The sequence below is a fragment of the Dendropsophus ebraccatus genome, chromosome 1 (assembly GCF_027789765.1).
Source record: "Dendropsophus ebraccatus isolate aDenEbr1 chromosome 1, aDenEbr1.pat, whole genome shotgun sequence".
Taxonomy (NCBI): Eukaryota; Metazoa; Chordata; class Amphibia; order Anura; family Hylidae; genus Dendropsophus; species Dendropsophus ebraccatus.
The window spans coordinates 117,623,792-117,643,822 of record NC_091454.1 but is presented as its reverse complement, the minus strand read 5'-3'; the positions used below and the strand labels follow the sequence as shown (position 1 = coordinate 117,643,822).

General features: G+C 39.9%; 1 protein-coding gene across 1 annotated transcript in view; it reads right to left on the bottom strand.

Annotated features, from left to right (window-relative positions):
- The window catches only part of LAMB1 (laminin subunit beta 1), a 33,636-nt gene extending 14,210 nt beyond the window's left edge, over nucleotides 1-19,426 (bottom strand). The window contains exons 1-19 of the mRNA XM_069977282.1: nucleotides 19,323-19,426; nucleotides 19,171-19,244; nucleotides 14,610-14,785; nucleotides 11,469-11,604; nucleotides 10,919-10,992; nucleotides 10,216-10,404; nucleotides 10,045-10,108; nucleotides 8,255-8,457; nucleotides 7,004-7,124; nucleotides 6,600-6,788; nucleotides 6,119-6,298; nucleotides 5,929-6,041; nucleotides 5,295-5,374; nucleotides 4,753-4,888; nucleotides 4,520-4,678; nucleotides 4,243-4,370; nucleotides 2,001-2,121; nucleotides 1,370-1,568; nucleotides 385-528 (exon numbers count right to left, since the gene is read on the bottom strand). Of these exons, the coding sequence (XP_069833383.1) occupies nucleotides 385-528; nucleotides 1,370-1,568; nucleotides 2,001-2,121; nucleotides 4,243-4,370; nucleotides 4,520-4,678; nucleotides 4,753-4,888; nucleotides 5,295-5,374; nucleotides 5,929-6,041; nucleotides 6,119-6,298; nucleotides 6,600-6,788; nucleotides 7,004-7,124; nucleotides 8,255-8,457; nucleotides 10,045-10,108; nucleotides 10,216-10,404; nucleotides 10,919-10,992; nucleotides 11,469-11,604; nucleotides 14,610-14,785; nucleotides 19,171-19,244; nucleotides 19,323-19,411 (2,575 nt within the window). The 5' untranslated portion in view covers nucleotides 19,412-19,426. The remainder of the gene's footprint in view (nucleotides 1-384; nucleotides 529-1,369; nucleotides 1,569-2,000; nucleotides 2,122-4,242; nucleotides 4,371-4,519; nucleotides 4,679-4,752; nucleotides 4,889-5,294; nucleotides 5,375-5,928; nucleotides 6,042-6,118; nucleotides 6,299-6,599; nucleotides 6,789-7,003; nucleotides 7,125-8,254; nucleotides 8,458-10,044; nucleotides 10,109-10,215; nucleotides 10,405-10,918; nucleotides 10,993-11,468; nucleotides 11,605-14,609; nucleotides 14,786-19,170; nucleotides 19,245-19,322) is intronic.
- Nucleotides 19,427-20,031: the final 605 nt, after the last annotated feature.

Here is a 20,031-nt window from a genome sequence, read left to right as displayed (position 1 = left end):
GCAAAAGAAAGGTACATGTCCAATGTAATGTCAAATTAGGATATCCTTTCCATTTTGTAACCTACAGTTGAATAAGACAATGTTGTCAGGATCCTCGACAATCTAATTTGTATAGGTGTAAACTGACTATTCCTCAATGACAGATGCAAGGATCGAGCAGTTTAAGTCTTAATTTTTTTCCCAGGAATTCTCAACTTTTCCCTAGAAGAGCTAGCTATCTTATTTTGCATCAATTGTACTTGCAGTAAAAACTCTTGCCTGTGCTGATGTAGGTGAAATTTATGAGAGTGGTAAATGAATACATAACAGAATTACAGGTTCACAATTAAACATTTTGGATGGATTACCATAATATTCATTCAATTACTATAAAATAATACATACGTTTACATCCATTAGGTCCAAATCCATAGGTCCCTGGGGCACATTTATTACATTTCCTGCCAATAACATTTGGGCGACACTGGCATTGTCCTCCATTGGGGTCACATACGGCACTCAAGGAGCCTTGTGGGTCACAGTTACATTCTGAGTAAAAAAAATAAAATAAAACAACAACTGTAAAAGTGCTCTATTACAACATACCAGTACTTGTGCCATTACTGTTGGGCACTCTTCTTTCTGTAGGTCACTATGTTGTCTCTTATCTGAAAAGTAAACCCACTCATATACCATTCCATTACAGTTTTGGTTTTCGGTTGTTACACCTGCAAATTTATTAACATTGTAAATTATTTCTTTCATTTTACAATTTATAATTACCTTTGTTTTTAATAGGTTTTTTAAATGTCCTAATAATGTTTAAAACTAAAGAATTTGTTATAATTGAGATATGTTCACATGCAAGCTAGGGCATACCATTGGAGGTCCTTACACATTTACTTGCCAGCAGAGCTATTTTAAAGGGGTTATCCAGTGCTACAAAAACATGGCCACTTTCTTTCAGAGACAACATGACTCTTGTCTCCAGTTCAGGTGCGGTTTGCATTTAAGCTCCATTCACTTTAATGGAACTGAGCAGCAAAACCCTGCCCAAGCTGGAGACAAGAGTGGGGCTGTCTCTGGAAGAAAGTGGCCAAGTTTTTGTAGCACTGGATAACCCCTTTAACCACTCTAAGCCAATGAAACTTTTTGAAAGTCAGTCCTTTTCTGGTCAGTTTTAAATTGAAGCCATAATGCCATTGCGAACAGAGCCTTACTTACATATTCTAAAAGATAACTATACTATTTTGATGGCAGATGTCTTGTTTGTGCAGTGGTGTACTAATGTTGCCATTGTCAAAAGTACAAAGCACAACTGTGCAAACAACATTTGTGGTTCCTTCTGACCATAAAGAGATATAAAGCATGTAAATAGGGTGCTACATACCCAGGCCACCATCATGTAGGACAGCAGAAATACTTAAGAGGAACTCTTTGCAGACCTCAGTCAGTGGAGTTTTCACAACACTCTGGCTATTTTCTGCACATCTGTATCTATCGTACGTCTGCAAGGCATTGCTGGTATCCTCTCCTGAGCCTCCCGTGCCGAATAAGTCAAGGGACTTGACATGAGGCAACAAAACAATCTGTGGAAAAGGATGTTTCAGATTCAGCTGAAGATTCACTCAGATCTGTATTTGTTGGCATTACATGTAACAGAAGTTCATATCCTCATGCACTTAATTTAAGCCCAAAATCACTAACTGACAATAAAGTACAGAGTGCAGAACACAGTAAACATAGGTTACTTTACAGCTTCTCAGCAAATTAGTATACACTAAAATAAGTCAGACTATATAGCTGGAAAAATCACGTGAACAATATTGCTGTGTAACAATAGCTGAAGACTGTTCTACTGAAAATGTGTAGTCAACTGTAGTCAGTTCCCTGCTTAGATGCAGCGTCAGTGATAACTTGATTCTATACAGAGACAGTTCAGTTCATTCTTTACAAAGGATAATTAAAGAGCAAACAGTGAACATGGAAAATATCCAGCTATTCATCAAGAGTGCACTCACAGAGTCGATGAGTGTATAAGGATTCTCCACATTAGAGTTAACCGAATAGCGGGGCAGCTCCAGGCGGATTGTGTAATTCAGGTCTTTTTCAAAGCATATGGGACGAGGGAGGACAATATACCTAGAGAACAAAGCACATTTTAGAGAATGGCTGATTTCTGTAACTTTATGTAGAACATCTGTTTATGTAAAGTCACCTAATGTAATTTCTGTATGCCCCGTGTTTCCACAAAGACGATAACTTGTGGAGTTTAATGCAGATACAAGCTGTGCTTTTGTTGCATTGATCAGTCACATTTGATCAACACTGTAAACAGTGACCAGTAATGTCCATGAAAGGACTGGAGCTTATAGCACCAGCTTGTAAGGGGTGTACTGCACCCTGCTGGGATGTCACAGGCTCCTGCTGCTGATGCAAACAAAGCATGCTGGTACACAGTTGCTCTCACAAATAGTGGGTAAAGTCACTTGAACAGATGAACAGACAGAAGACCAGTTGCAAAGACTCACACATTCTTTTTTAGGTTTTTGAGACAGACTGCACTCCAAAATTGCTTCCATGGGTTTAAGAGATGCTACAACAAACTCACAACACCATCATGTTGGAGTAGATGAGGGTGTCAGTACTTTGTGTGATTGAATAGTACAGGTTTGACTAATAGGCTGTAAGCCAACATGCTGAACCATCTATAACTTTGTGACTTGTACCCATCCATGTGATGAATTGATGAATAGTAAACATGTAAATTACTTTTCCTTCGTATTTTTTTTTTACTTGGGCTACCTCCTCCAACTTGCATTGTGGTTTTCCTGCATCCTGCAAGACTGGCTGCATTTCCTTGCACAACCAGGTTGACAGGACATTATGCTGGTGAATTAGTGTTGTGGGATCTTATTTGTCAAGATCAGTGGGGGTATCGGACCCCCATATCATGATAGACCCCTCCCATTTACCACCCAGCTAATTCCATGTCTGTGTTTCATGCTTTCCCTATGCTCAGCTACAGTGGGGATGCAGACTAGCATCTGTGCTGGCTCCTATACACTATATACACACACCAAACAGGAGAGTGCAATCCCAACTTACAGCTCCCAGACTAGTACTGAACAGTCTAACGTGTGAATCCAGCATTTTCCCTGGCCATAAAGCCTGCATCCTTTAACACTAGTGCTGATCAGTGTTATCGGCGCTCACTTGTGATGCCTTCACAAGGCAGGACAAATTCTTATCAATGTCATCATGATAAATTTTATTGCTGCAAAAAAGATGCAATCAACCGATGAGTGGGCACTTCAAGTGGTCTTGTCCGCTGTTTTCTGACACTTTTACATGGCCTGTTCTCGGCTGAAAGAGCGCTTCTAGGAGTGCTCATTACCGATAATCGGCCTGTGTAATGGTGCGTTTAGCCATACTCACTCGGCTGTTGATGCTTTCCCATAGTTATAAACAGATAATAAGTGAAAGGGGAGGAGGGAAAATAGCCTTGCAAATGCAGAAAGAAGTTCTTTTGACCAATAAGATCTCTTACATTCACTTGCATTATTGATTTTTGCTATATTGTTTAAAATGACGCATTATTTTAACGCAGAACAATTGTATAAAGCCAACCTGCGTTTTGCCTGCTTATTTTTAAGACTGATTCACGCAGCAAATACTTCAAGTGGGTTTGTACCGTAAGAGTACATCTATGTGTACCATACACAGATGCTGCGGATCTGTTGTGCAGTGTTTCTGCACCAAAACAAATTAACACACCTATTGTAATGATATGGTATGGTTATATTTACCTTTAGGCTATGTTCCTACTCTGTAAGACACTGACCGTTCAGACCCGAACGAGTGTTGTCAGAAAAGATCATCCCGGCTGGCAATGCAGTGTCGGCCGGATGATCTTTACTGCCGTTGGATTCGGAGCGGGTGGGGCCAAAGCCGCACGCTCCATTGTGTGAACTGACAGGGTTTTTGTTGTCTGCTACTTAATGAATTGCGGCCACAGAAAACTGACACGTCAGTTTCTTGCGGCGCCGCTAGGGATCCCGGCCGGAGAGCTATGTGTATACACTTTGTCCTGGATACCTTAGAAGGTACCACTACGTAAGTTCCGTAGTAATCAAGAAACTTACGCAGTGGGAACATGGCCCTAATTTGTGTTTTAAGCTAAGTTAGAAACATCAGGATAATATTCCCCTCAAATCAACTTCTTCATGTATGCCATACTGTAAGAGCTGAATGTTTACTTACCGAGATCCTGGTGGTAATGCCACTATCTGGTTGTCATCACTAGGTACAGTGTTACCACATCTGCTGCTTGTGGGAATCTTTCCTGGACGTATAACTGTAATTACTGCCTCTTCCCATTGTTCTGGAAGCTGACACAAAAAACATCAATATATAACAGATTAGAGTTCTGGGATGAATTAGCAGGAATATGTCTGATAGTCAGCAGAAGGCTTATGTAGGGCAATACTGACTACCACCCCTCACCTCACTCTACCCACGTCTGCCAATGACTGCATACCTGTGGTTCATAGCGAATTACAAGGTCATACTCCATAGAGGTCGGGATATTGTTGATATGAAATTCCAAGTATGCTCCTTCTGGAACTCTGGCAAAACCAGGTCCGGTCCAGGAAGGAGTACGATCTTGAGGAAGCAGCCTTTCCACAGTTCTTACACCCTATGGGGAAACAGCAAAGATTAAGCAATAGTGATAAGTGAGAACCAGAACCTTCCACAAGATTAAATACTCACAGGTCCAAAATCTGCATCCTCAGCTTCATAGATGTAATGGTCTAAAGAGATGAAGTAGAAGCCAGATTGCACTTCATTGCACTGGCGGCCTATCATGTGTGGTCTGCAGCGACACTGGCCAGATTCAGGAGAACAGCTGGAAACAGCAGAAAACTCATTTATAGCAGCTGTGGGCTAACAATAAGATGTACCAGGAAACAATCCAGAATTTACAGCTGGATCTAAAAAGATTTAAAAGCAGCCAGGATTCACTTCCCAGCAATACACATACACAATGTATGTTCATGTATCACTTATTTTGCGATGCAGAAATATTCAGCTAGTGCACTTTATTCTGTCTTTTCGGGTTTAACTGTACCCTGTTAAATCTGATCCGTATAGTCTGTTTGCTTCAACTGCTTTTTACCAGTTTGCAAGTTTTACAACCCATTGGTTGCCTGATTTACAGCATATTCTTGAAATGTCCTGCTCGGCTAATTCACTGGCATGTTACAGCTTACAAAGTGAATGATTACTAGAGAAAAAATTAGGTCTGGGCTTACTTATTGTCGAAAGATCCACCACGGTCACAGTGACAAGGACGACAGCCATCCAAATCGTTGCTTAAACCCCAGAATTCAGGCTGTACAGAAAAAGACACAAATGTTGCTAATAACTAATATATTCCTAATAAGTGCTCTATAGCAAGAATAAAGGGACATTCCCATGTACAGGTTCTGCAGCAGATATGAAGCTGCGGACTTGATGCTGTGTTCAATCATATAGTTACATTGATATCTGCAGCAGATCCTGTATATGTGAATGGCCCCCAAGTAGACATTTATACAAGCACTACATTTATTCTACAGAGCACAAGTATAAATGCCATTGTATTATGCATCTCAAGCAATTGCACAATTTTACTGGCTGCATAAGAGTTACATGCAAATACTATAAGTAGGATAACAACTCTCATGCCCATACCTAAATACTGGATTTAAATATCAAATAGTTATATCATTAAAAAGAGTCTATATTATGAGATCTAGTGGAAAGGATAATTTTGCACTTATAAGTATGCCAATTTAAATAGGGAGCACATGCAGTATTACTTTGAGAGTATAGCAGGGGACAGGCAGCAATGCAGCACTTAACCAAGGTAGTGTATGTGTAAATATTAGTTAAGATTAATAGTACCATGCATTGGTCACACTTCTTTCCAGTTACAAAACGCTTGCAATAACAGCTGCCATCTTGAGCGTCACAGGAATTACCGCCAGGTATTGTTCCTAGAGAATTGCATCCACAGGCTGCAAGAGACAGATAAATATTATATAATCTGAATTAAATATGCATTTTGCATAAACTAAAGTCAGAGGTTTCTCACATTGACATCCATCAGGGTCTTCTGCACTTAGCTCATAGTGCCCTTCCTTGCACCGATCACACCGTTCACCTTCAACATTCGCTTTACAACGACACTGTCCAGCAATGAAGCCCACTGAGAAGTCAGTGTAGCGGTCACATATGCCCCCATTTTGAGAACCAGCTGGGTCACAGTTACAAGCTAAAAAAAAAAAGAAAAGGAATTTTGGTTATATTTTTCTATAGGGATATAGCACTAATATTCTACAGCTTGTATTCAAGTGACAATGCAGGTCTTTAAAAAGGAAGCACATCAACTAAGGGAATTCTAGGCAAGCAAAACTGTTCTGGTAACAGATCCTTATAAAGTCATATAACACCTCTCTTGAGTCATGAATAATAATAGTAATAGAAAACAATAGCTGCCGTGACTTAGAAATGATGGAGGACTGCCAGAAGCAAAGGCATCAGAGTAAAGACTTTTCAGAAACTCTGATACTTACGCTGACATATATGTGGATCCCGAATGTCTTTGTCAGGGTGCTGATAGAAGAATGGCTTACACTGCTCGCAGTTTCGTCCCATTGTATTATGCTGACAGTCATCACATACCCCACCGCTGGTATTTCCAGTTGACATGTATACAGCCATATCAAAATGACAATGCGTGGAGTGTTCATTACAATTACATCCTGCAAAACAAGACAAATTATATACATGGTATGGGGGGGGGGGGGGGGAAAGAAAGCTAATAGGATGCAATGAATGCTAAGAGAATGACACTGCTCAGTTGTAATGAATCTGTAACCTTGTAACACATGATTGATTGGGATAGTTTGGACGTTTAACTGCTTTAAACCTGCTAGTCACAAAGTGGCATGAATGATGCTTTGTATTGTGCACTTACTTTTACAAGCATTGCTGCTGCGACCTTCCGCTGGTCTCCAAGGAAAATCATGGTAAAAGTCCATGCACTGCTCACAATTTAAACCTTTTGTGTGATGTCTGCAAACACAGCGACCATGGACCTTAAATAAAAGAATTTTGTTACAGGAAATGTTTGAATTTATGTGACCATAAAATGCATTTGAAAATTTTCCAGTCTAAACAGGTCAAATAATGGTACTGTGGCTAAACCTACAGACAAATCCTTCGCAACTTCTTTAAGTTACCATTTTGCTTTGCTATCTTCTGAAGTAATATATATCTATTTTCATCAGTGGATGTGTAACTGCACAGACTCCTAATTTTTTCAGAAGAAAGCAATGTAAGGCTCCGTTCCCACCGAGCAAAACTAGCGGAATTCCGCGACGGAATGCCGTTAGCCTCCCGCTCACAATGGGAGTCTAAGGGAGGTGTGTGCTCCTGATCTGTCCGCGCTGAAGAATGAACATGTTCATTCTTCAGCGCGGACAGGGCAGGAGCGCGCGCCTCCCATAGACTCCAATTATGAGCGGGGGGCTAACGGCATTCCGCGGCGGACAATTCCGCCACGGAATTCCGCTAGTTTTGATCAGTGGGAACGGGGCCTAAGGACTAGATTTTTCTTGCACAATCACATTTTGGGACAGTACCAGTGTGCACTGGACTGACAGGGGTCCCAGAGGTTAGACTCTCACAATCAAAAATGTTATAGCATATTCTAGCAAGGTGTTATAATACTTTAACATGGGATTACCTATTAAACATAAGGCTAATAAAGTAAAATCAAAAATTTCAGGAGAAGTGGGACATGCATATACAGTACAGCCAAATGAAAGTGCTTGTCTGTCTTTGTATGCCCCATAATCTTGAGAATGTAGAATGTACACCCCCCTTCCGAGGAATGATGGAGGCGGATATGCTATAAAAGGCTATCATGGGAAAACCCTGTTAAAACCAAGAAACACTTATATGTCTTAAGCAGCAAGTTAATACTTACTATCTAATATTTTAGCGATTTTTTTTTTATTTTCCATGTCACTATATTTATTAACACTCTAGCCATGGGGACTCATAATAGGCTGGCACTTCCTGGTCTGTAGCTCTCACTCCTAAGCAGTCATCTCACTATCACTAATAATAAACCTACAGTATATACTGGTTCCTATGGTCAATTCTAAATAAATATTTTATAAAAAATTATTGACACAGACAAATTGATAAATGTATTATTTACCATTCCTTCAACATTGTCAGAGTAGCCTTTAACCGGAGCACATTCACTGGCATGTCCATAGCAGAAGCAGTTACCACGAACAACCATGTCATAAATAGCATAGTAATATTTTTCTTTGATTTCAACTCTTGAATCTAACAGGTTGTCGCCCAAAGTGTGCAGCTTCAAGAATTTAATTCTCAAGTTTGTAATTCTCAGCATATCTTAACATAAAACACAAAAAGAAACAATCAAATGTAATGTACAAGAAGAGAGAACCACCAAGTCATGGAAAAGTCTAATGGTAGAAAACATCCTGGAAATGACATTTGTCTCCAAATTTGCAGGTATGAAATCTGTTATGTCTAGTTAAAACAACCAATGGTTTGTACCATTAAAGATTTGACAATAATCATCATAGTGATGGAAATGAGTTACCATTAGATCCTTGCTGTACACATTTTTAAACCAGGGATTGTTTGCCATTGATTTTAAAAGATGTAAAGAGAATGTGTCATCAGAAATGACCTATTGTTTTAATAGTGTTAATAAACACACCTACAAAAGGTTTAAAAGGGAATGTAAGGCTATGTTCACACAACATTGTTTTTTTTAAAAGAACGGACGCTGATTGCAATGGCCTCAGCGTCCGTTCTTTACTGCAGGGGCGGCATTTCAATAAAGTCAAGGAAATGCCGCCTGCTGTGTTCACATATCATTATTCTAACGCCCGTTCTTTAGGTGTGCCTGTCAATTATTTCTGGACACTGTTCTTTGAGCAGCGTTTTTAAACAGCAGCAGTTCACACAATGCAATGTGCAGCGGCAGCCGTACATTGCTTTGAAGTGAATGGCTGATTGTTTTGTGGGCACACCCAAAGGTGCCCGCGAATTAATTGTGAAAAAGGAACGTTCCTGCAGCTGATACAGAGGTATCGGCTGCAGAAACGGGCTGAGTGCAGCCCGGCGGCCGGCTGTTTTACAGCGTTTAACAACGTGAACATAGCCAATCAATGTATTCCATATGGTGGAATTACAACTAAAACACCTATATATCCCACCCAAAAACAGTAAACATAATATTTTGATATTATTGTAGTACCATTGCTATTTATGACATACCCTTTAAATTTTGGTATACATGGTGTCTTTTGGTGTGTCGTCGATTGGGAGTGCATATCCCTTTCCTTTTGTGGTTTCTTTGCACAATAGGACATCCTCAGGAAGAATTGGCCATCCTAATTGGATAGCCAATCCAATTCTTACTAAGGTTGTTGCATCTTGTGGTGAAACATGTTGAAGTGGTGCTAAATGACATTTTAAGTAGCGGCTATATTTGTTTAGACTGCTAGACTGTTTAGACCAGAAGCTGCAGCCCTGGCAAATATACTAATAGCGGATATTTGGGAATCGAATATGATCCCATAACTAAGTTTACTTATGAGTTACATATAAATGTGATTTTAACCTTTTCTTTTACTGCCTTTTGAAGAAGAATTCCGGATAGAGGTAATTTTAGGCAGAGTGCTGGGTAAGGGAGTCGGGACCCTGCTAGGGTGGCTGACTTGCTGAGAGGGCCTGGCACGTCATGTCCCATGTCCCCTCTCTTACCAGAAAGCATCTAGAGACCAGGCGAACGCAGTTATAGGATACTGGCATCATCGCTGGAACCGGGAAGGTGAGAGCATGTTACTTCTTTCATCCTCCCCCCTCCACTGCACTGCAGCTAGAATTCTTCTTTAAGTTATTAAATAAAAGTTATATTTTAGGGTGAGATTTACTATACTGTTCATTGCACATATTGTAACTTACTTTTTATTCTAGGACTGTAAGGATCATCAATTCTAAAAGCTGGATCTAAGACACGATAAATAACCTAGATAGTAAAAAAAAAAAAAAAAAAAGAATACGGTAATTAAAACATGAATAATACTATATAGCAAAAACATATATATATTTTATGAAAAATAGCATAAAAAATACCTCTCCCTCAGTAGATGGTTCAATGTCAGAATATCGTGAGTCGCAGATAATATCATCAACTTTTTTCATTGGGCCAACTGAGATTCCAGGAAAGGAAGACTCACAGTCATATGCAAAATATCTATATACATTCCATGTTTTCCCAAAATCTGATGATCTTTCAATTAACATTGTAGCTGGGCGGAAAGTCTGCAAAGAACAAAAAACAAAGGTTTCTTATAACATAAACATCTGCTTATAAAACTTAACTATTAAAATGTGTAGAGTTTAACCAACAGTAAATCTCTTGGCAACATAGTCTTAAACATGAAAGGCTGCCAAGAACACAAGAGCATGTCTAGCATGTCCTGTGTGTCGCAATCGAACCCAGTATCTACATTACAGAGCATATGTTATTTCCTGACATCTGTTTGGATCTTAGACAAAGACACTGTATGCAGATGTTGTGCCCCAGTAAGCAGAGCAAGAGGATTACAATAATACACTTCCTTTACTAAACATACAGAAACTATTTAATAGCACAGATAAACAATGTGGCATACATCACAATAATTCTGTTCTGAAAGCATGTCTGCTTTGTAGGTTCTCCTTCAATGGTTACAATGTGCAGTGTATTCTAGCCTAACAATAGGCCCTTATACTGTACTTTTAATCACATACTAGTAGTTATTGTATCCACAAGGAAAAGCCATGGATTCCTAACCTTAAAGGTCATAATGAGATGAGTGAAATGGAATTCTGCTTCAAGATCCAGCTGGATGGTGACATTTTCCAGACCTTTGTAAAGAAAATAGAAAGATATCTTATTCTCTATGAACCAAATGATTAGACCTCCTAAAATTTGTGAACAAAAGTTTGAGATGAAATAAGATTTGCCCATCAAACATATTTGTCACCTACAAACAAGATAGATAATAAATGTTTGATGGCTGGTGGCTCCAATGCTGGGACCATCATTGACCAATAAAATGGAGGTCCCCCATTCAACCTGACCAGCACGACTATGGTGACAAGCTATCCCTCTATTCAAATTCTAACTTATGAAAACAGATGACAAAAATTGTAAAGATGGGTCAACCTCTTAACATTAGACAATTGATCTTTTACAAAAGTTAAAATACAAAAAAGTATAAAGTGTATATTAACAGTATAGCCACAAGTACAGTAGTTACAACAAAATGACAACTAAAGTTCCAGGAGTGCAAACATCTTTTTGTAAAAAGGGTTTAGAATCTTTTGACCACAATATTTACCATTTTCTGACTGCCACCAAAGGTCAAAGCGATTTGGGTCAAACGTAGTGACTACATTTTCTATACGATGACTCTCTGTATTGGTTTCTGAGTCGTAAGGTGTTCTGGAATCACATATGAAGCATTTCTTTTCATCCTAGAAAAAATATATATATTTAAGCTTTAGCTAAGTGTATATAAAAAAAAAAAAAAAGCTTTCAGTCCAAAGTTTTCTCACATTTAGAGGATATAACCAGCACATTTATGGCCCAGAACAAGCGTCACACAAATAATATATGCAGCAATAAACAGTTGAAATTTGTAGTCAGGCTATGTGCACACTTTGTAAGAGACCGGCCATTCCGTGACCCGGCCGGGTCACCGAACGGCCGGTCTCTGGAAAGATCAGCCCAGACGGTATTGCAGTATGATCTTTCGGGCTGCAGAGTTCTGATACGGGCCCGCATCAGAACTCCCCACAGCACACAATAGAGCGTATGGCCAGAGCCGCTCGCTCTATTGTGTGAACTGACAGGGTTTTCTGTGGCCGCAGAAAACTGACATGTCAGTTTTCTGAGGCGCCGCAAGGGATCCCGGCCGGAGTGTATACCATGTGTATACACTCTGGCTGGGATCCCATAGAGCACAAGGCAACGTATCTTTTCGTGAAAAGTCCGGCCATTGTTGCCAATTGCAACAACAGCTGTACTTTTACGAAAAGATAAGTTGTGTAAACATAGCCTCAACATGTTCAAATTGTATTCGAGAGATCGGAAGGTAGAACCAGCTAAATACAGTCTTCCTACTTCCTGTTAGGGGTTATCCTTAAATGTTGTTATTGTTGTCATAATGATTTCTCTCAGTCATACATTGGTGATCTCGTCTGAGGATGGAGTTTATTTTATTTAGTTTTTCATTTAACTATATCCTCAGAGATTGGCTGAGTGGCCTGTCAGCTCAGAGACCCGCTCTGAAGCTCCAGCAGCGGCTTCGGGAAGCAAGCAGAGGAACACCGGGTACCATGTTGAAGTTATGTATTCAGTTTTTGTTTTTTTCTTTTTTTACACAGTCATCAGCCATGCATTGCTATTACACTTACTGATGTGCAATTGGCAGCCAATGATTTTAGGTCAGGACCAAAAGACGCGATAATCATTGTCATCGGCTGATTGTTGTGTCTACTACACTGAGCGATAATCAGCCTGATTCGGCCAGTTATCGTTTTGTGTAATAGGGCCCTTACTGACAGACCAAATAATTTACAGAAAATGTGCGCTATGTTTTTTCTATCAAAATAGTGAACATTCTGAGTACTGTTTTACTATGAACTTAATAATAACACAGTATGCGGTAAACTCATATACTCCCTCTAGAGGCAGGCAAAATAGTATGTTTATAATCTGTTTATAAAACAAGTTTTTAGGCTTTAAAACTATTCGAGGTGCTTTAAGCTGTTAAGTTTAAAAATTGTGGAGCTAAACAATTTTTGGTCACATTTGCTAACATTTTAGTCATGGTCAGAAGGCCTGTACTAATCATTACTTAAGCTTTACCTGTATAGCATTTAGCTAAAGCCAGATGACATACATATGTATCTTGACAATTTAATACCTCACACTTAAAAATGTACTCTCCTCTCTTAATCTGTTTCTGCCATGGGAAAAAAAAGTTTGTCCCAGTATAATCATGGGTCACTAGGTCATGACTAATCTACTCCAACTGACCCTCTGCTGTGCTACACCTCCTCCTTCCTGCTCACAGCACCATGACGGCCTTTATCACAGCAGCTTGTCTCTAAGCAGACAGTCTCTGCCACAGATATTATATTCAATTGCTTTGGGAGTTTATAAGAAAACATGTTTATAGAAATAAGAACATACGGACTGTACATTGAAAGAGTAAAGAAGACTAAAAATATTGACATACAGTACACTGCAAACATTATAAGCATAAGCTCCCCCTCCCATAAACTATTTTCGTTTTTTTTTAAATTTGCTATCATTATGGTGCTCACAGAAATAGAGGGCAGGGTGAGGGAGGATGTCAATTTCTCATAGTGTATAGTATAAAGCAGAATGAGGTGAGCCTGAGCTGGATTTTTCTTATCATGGGCAGTATGTGATGTGTGCAGCCTTTCCATTAAAGCCATTAGCTGTACTTTAGTAAGAAGGAAGTTACAGGAATAAGGAAACGGTCTAGACAATGGAAAACTCAATCTAAGTACACTGCTTCTAAACAAGGAGATATTAAGCCACAAAGCCTGCTCCCAGTATCTGTAGTGGTGTGACCCATTGTTCATTGTTAGTACTATGCATTTAGAGCAACAAAATTAAACCTGATTCTTTGGCAAACTGCATTTTCATATAGAGCATAAACATAGAAACTTAAGCTGGCCATACACCTTCAATAACTATCAGCTGAATAATAATTTGGCCGGCAGTTATCTTTTCAAACTGCCACCTGTCCTCCCCATACACAGGAATGCTCAACACGGCTGAGCATTCCTTTGTTCTCTATACTGCAGCCAGAGAGCTCTCACTGCGGCTTATCTCTCTGTGAACAAAGGGGTTGGGTGGTGATTTTCCGTCATGCCCAACCCCTTTCTCCACCAACATCATCTGTTGTTTGAGAGAACCCATGGACAACTGCTATCTAAGGGATGTGTATGGGACCTTTAGAACACCTACTAGACAGACAACTTGTTATGTCTTTAATGAAAACGTTACCCAATAAATTAACACTGGAATTATACTTCATTATAAACTCAACATTTAAAGCTGCAACATGTCAGACTGTTAGCAGACAATGATACTGTAGTCATGCAAAAGTATACCATGGGTTAATGCAGGAAAGAAAAGGTCTTCCAGTCAAAAAGCAGAGTAAACAAGTACAGGAAACACTATACAGATGCAACTGTTCAAACAATGCCGTAAGTGTGTGAATGTTCACATTACATCTAGTCTGCAGCCAGATGTTTTCTGTTTCATGGGGAATGTTGAGGGGGAGAGCTGAATCCGTGCCTGGGAAGATCTGCATATCCCCCATAGGACACATTGCATCCATTCCCTATTGCTCAAATTTCATGGGAAAATAATTCTTCTAACTAGCGTGCAGACAGTAAGGAGAATAAAATATTTTAGAGGATCTAATAAGAGGGATTACCTGGAGATGACTGACAATACAGAAAGGATCTGGTTTCTGGATCCCACATGTGGAGGAGGCAAACAATTGCTCTGCACGTCCTATCAATAAGTCACCGGTGGCTGGATAACAGCTGCCTTCTCCACAGCCATGGCTGAAGTCTGGTTCTTGAGACTGACCAACTCCAAAAATAATTACTAAAAAAATAAAGAAAAAAAGTCATAAATGTGAAATAAAGGCATAAAATGATTAAAACAGGGCCATGAAAGAAAACTTCTGTAACCTAGGCATTATTGGATATTCTGCTTTATATGCTGATACTTAAAAATGTATAGACTACTATAAGCTTTATAGTCATCTAAAAGCATTTTATAGCTAACAAAAAGTCTGGGTGCTTTCTATATTAACATATAAATGCTTTCAAAGCAAAAAAGCTTGATGTACACACAGTAAGCAAAAAAAAAAAAAAAAAAAAAAAGAAGAAAAGGAAAAATCTTTCTCATTGGCCATCCTAGGGCATATTAATGAATTTGGCCCCTAGGATGCGTGTTGGTTCCATGTAGCAAATACTTAAAACAACCCTCATAGGACCTTCTGAGTTAATAGATTTGGTGTGTGCTGATCAGCCGTTTAGGGGAGCAGCTGTGCCAGTTCCCCAAAAAGCAGATTGGTAGAGGAGTCGGATGTCAGTATCCCACCCAGGGCCGGCCTTTGGGGTGTGCGACCTGTGCGGTTGCACAGGGCACATCACTCCTGGCCAGCTGGGGGGGCGCTCTGGCAAACAGTCAGCTGCACACTTAACTGGTCTGGCAGACAGACGTTCTGTCTGTCTGCCAGAGCGCCCCCCTAGCTGGCCACCTGCCCTCCTTGCATAGGGGTTGGTTTGGGGCGCTCCAGAAGATAGAGGGGCCAGGGACCTGGCAAAGTAACATTGCGGGTTGATCCCGGTAAGCTCCGCCCCCGTCGACAAGCCCCACCCCAGAAAGGATCTGTTCACACAGTGTTGAAATTGAGTGGATGGCCGTCATTTAATGGCAAATATTTGCTGTTATTTTAAAACAACGGCTGTTATATTGAAATAATGGCAGTTATTTACTGTTATATGGCGGCCATCCACTCAATTTCAACATTGTGTGAACAGATCGATCCTTTCTGTGTTTTTAATTCACTCCTGGTTTTGGTTGCAATATAAGGACCACAAAACTGACTGAAATATACGTAGTGTGAACCCAGCCTTATAGTGTATCCTGTGGATAGGCCATCAATGTTATAAATCTAAAAAACTCATTTAAGGCCCCCATATACATTAGAGTAACATGGGATGAAACTGCTGGTTTTGGCAGTACAGGCCAACTCTCTAACGTATTTGGAGGCCTCCTAAAGAAACAACAATTGGGACATGTTGGTAAATTTTTAGGGCGGGTTCACACTACGGAATTCTCGCGGACAATGTCCGCGGAATTCCGTCAGCTGTCCGCCCGCACGAGCACGCGCTTTTCCGCCGGCTCCATAGACACCATTCTATGGGCCGGCGTATTCCGCGAGGCGCTGAAAGAAGTGACACTTCTTTCAGCGTATAGCGGAATATGTCGGCCCATAGAATGGTGTCTATGGGGCCAGCGGAAAGGCGCCCAGATGTGTAGTGTTCACATGTGTAGGTACCAGCGCCAATGTAGTCATAAGTAAGAATGCAAGGATGGGGCTTGAAACATGTTGACTTTATAAAGTATTTTCTGGGAGTTACTGCTTTTAGCATAGAATAAATAAAGTATGTTTTATCTTCATAAAGTATGTCTGTGGGAATCTCACCTTATTAATACAGATCAGACCAGGCATAGTGCTTGTGGGTTTTGTGTAGCCTGTAGTATGGAGTTTCATACTCAGCTTTTTGCCGCAATATTTGTGAGCTTTTTTATTCAGTTTTTTAGCCACACTGTATTTTGGGGTGTCAGGTAGGAGTATATGTTGGGGGACTGTGTACCCCCCCTCTATAGCTATGACAGTTTTGTCCCATCCTATCCATCCAGCAGAAAAACATAAACCCCAATAGAAACCACCTGACCCACGGCCATGAAGACACTTTTCTGGCCTCAGTTAGGGGACTAGAGTCTATGGATATGTCTGTCATATACGTCAAGATATTTTCTGTTGTGTACGTTAAACTAATAAGACAAACATGGGGTGAAAAGAACCTAAGTCCTTCTTAAGTCTCCTTCTTACTCTAATCACTCCTGGCCTTGGCTCATAAGAATTAAAGAAAAACTGACACAAACCGCTGTCTGTATGTGTGTTTGTCTGTCACCACCCTTAGGGTTCAGTCACCTACCTCAATTTTTGGTATATATCTAATATGAACATTTATTAACATAAATAGAATACATCTTATATGGATACAAAGAAGGGATAGTTTTAATGCCATAATCTAAGGTATCACCTTGCTATATTAAATTATAAATGATCAAGTGTCAAATCTCTATTTTACAAAGTCATGAAAGTCCCAGTATTGGCGACGGGATTGAAAAGCCCCTACCTTCAGCATACACTAAACACTCCACACTGATCAGTTAACCACACAAAATTCCACAAGCCAGTTCAACTTCAAAGGCTAAACAAACATTGGGATTGAATAGTCTTCCTTTTCTCAGACAGATGTTAGGATTCTTGAATTAGTGGTGTAATAACTCCCTTACAACCTAATTCATATGGACCATTGCTATCAGCCGTGTCTAAATGACATTTCTTCCAGCTATTTTTATAGAAAGCCTAATGTAAGACACTAAAATCATTCCTTTTGTACAGAGGATTTATGAGATACAAGTAAGTTTCACTTAGTTGCAAAGCTAAACATAGCCATATACCTGGGTGATGTAGACCTTTTTTTTTCTAATCTCATAAACCTCTAAGTATTTGGCTAAGCCATTTGTTCAGTTTCTGGGAAAAGTAAGTGATTACACAAAGTCAGTCAGGGTCTCCGCTTATTGTAACTGTTAAGTTAAACGTTGCTTTTTTTTTTTTAATGTGTACTTTAAGTTAGTGCCAAAGTAACTCCCTACAACTGGCTTTATGATGGGTGGTGTACAGGCTCTAGTTGTAATGCTAGGCTGTTGGGTGGGAGACTCTAGAAATACAAAAGAGCCTCCTTCAGAACCTTTATCTACCTAATGTTGGCAACCTACAGAGCACTCTCTGCTTCTCATTTGTGCCCCCTCTCTTGGGGGTAATTACCCATTTGAAGCTTCAGGTTGTGAAACCCTTTATAGGACCAGGATTTAACATTTTTTCAATGTTATACTTATATCTATCATGCTTCTATATATTTTTTACAGGCAAACTAAGAAAATTAACTGGTAATTACATGTTGTGCAGTTTTCAGATGCATTTATAACCCAGTGTCTGAACATAGATGAGCACATACATGCATCTTTATGAAATTCAGATGTCCTAATAATGCAATCTTCAAAGCAACATAATACAGAACATGTGTACCAGCAGAACAAAGATAATTCTGTGAACTGACATGCTGCGGGTCTGAAAGGATTCCAGCAGTATTTCGAATTTAATAGCTTACTGTAAAAGTAATATGTATGTAAATGAATAGGGACTGTTCAGCTCTCAATCATTCTTAAGTTAGACTGCACATACTGTTGTATCTGAAAGATATTCCTCATTGGGGAATAAAATATCAGCAAATTCCAAGGGAGTCTTCTTGATAAATTAGAAAAACAGAGTTCAGCAAAAGGTCTTCATTCTCCTGGAGATAAGAGGTAACATATACTATGCTTACAGGACCCCTGAAGTCTTGTGTGTTTAAATTAGTATAAAGCTAAGCTGTGCAGTTTACATTGTTCTGCTTGCTGTAGAACTACACAACCCAGAAAGGCTGGTCCTATGTTCCACCCTTAATATAGACAGTCTAAGAATCCTCAGTTCTCTACATAGAATAATTGGTATAATAGTTGGTTATGAATGGCAATGACATAAGGATTTCATTAGGGATTTGGTATACACAACTTTGCAAACCTCTAGCAGAAACACCCAGTGTAATGAAAGACTGGCTAAATACACTAAAACAATATTTGAATCTTCCAGCTAGATGCATCATCATCATCAATAATACTCATACAATCATAAGCAAAGTTCTGATCAAGCAGTTGTGATGCTAGTACAGACTGAATCAGAGGGAAATGTAATTACTTGGGAAATGATTTTGCAACATGTTAAAACCATCATTTGTTCATAACTCATATAATTATATCACAATACAATCTTATTTCCAAATTGTACCATGTATGGGCAGATTTCCACACTCGCCCTGAATTGCCCATGTTATGCATACAAACCTAAGGGCTTTTCCAATGGCAGCAGCATTTCTCAGTATATGAACACAAAAAGAGCACAACCTAGCTGTGATTTGCCTGTACACAGTGCAGACCTCACAGAAACACTTAAAGGAAATGTTGAAGGTCATATTGCAATAGACTCTCAGTTCTGTGGTCTCACTTCAGCATCTACATCACTATAAGGGCTAAAGGAGCAGAGATCACATAAACCATTTTACACAGACACAAGGCTTGGTTATTACCTAGAATAAGTCCTGGCACCTGAAGCTGCCCCATTGTCCTTCTGGCTGGGGGATCACTCAGGATCAGTTCCCTCCTGTAAAGGAAAAAGATAGTGAGGGCAGGAGCTGTACACTGGGAATAACAAAGATGAGAAGAAGATCATCTGTCTTACAGGCTGTGCTTCCTCTCCTGCCTCCTGGATGTCTGAGGAATTTCTCTTTTCAGACCCAAAAAAGTTGAGACTTTAACTTTCTTGAGCATGCTCAGTGCAGAGTAGTTGACCCCCTCCTCCTGTGCTGCTCTGTAGTCACACCCCTCTCTATCCTGGGCACTGCTGTGTCCTGAAGAGGTGCGAATGAATGAGATTGTGAAGACTGGTGTACAATGACAGTAAGCACACTATGGGATATAGCCCTTCTTATTCTCATATCTGCTTGTACCTGCACTACAGCCAGTGGGGAAAATGTGTTTAGTTTTATAAGGAGCCTTAAAGTATACAGCCACATGGCACACAGTTAGCTATAGGAATGCTTCCTACAAAGATATCTTGCTATGATGAAATGCTGTTCCCTTGGGAAGAGTGTAATAAGGAGTTAGGTCATATGACTGGATCCCAACAGAGGAAAAAGTAAAAGCTTTCCCTTCAGATGTTGCAAAACTATATACTATAAAAATACAAAGCATAGATAAAGATGTAAAGGAGCTCTTCTAAATCTGGGTTCACCCTAAGTAATCATGTGAAGGGGTTTTCAGAGCTGCCTGCCCCCGGTTCAGTGCTGCCTTCACAGCCCAACAAAGTCGCCCCCTGTACACTGAGCGCAGGATGCTACAGCCAATCACTGGCCTCAGCAGTCACCTGCCCATGGTATGCTGTATGCTGT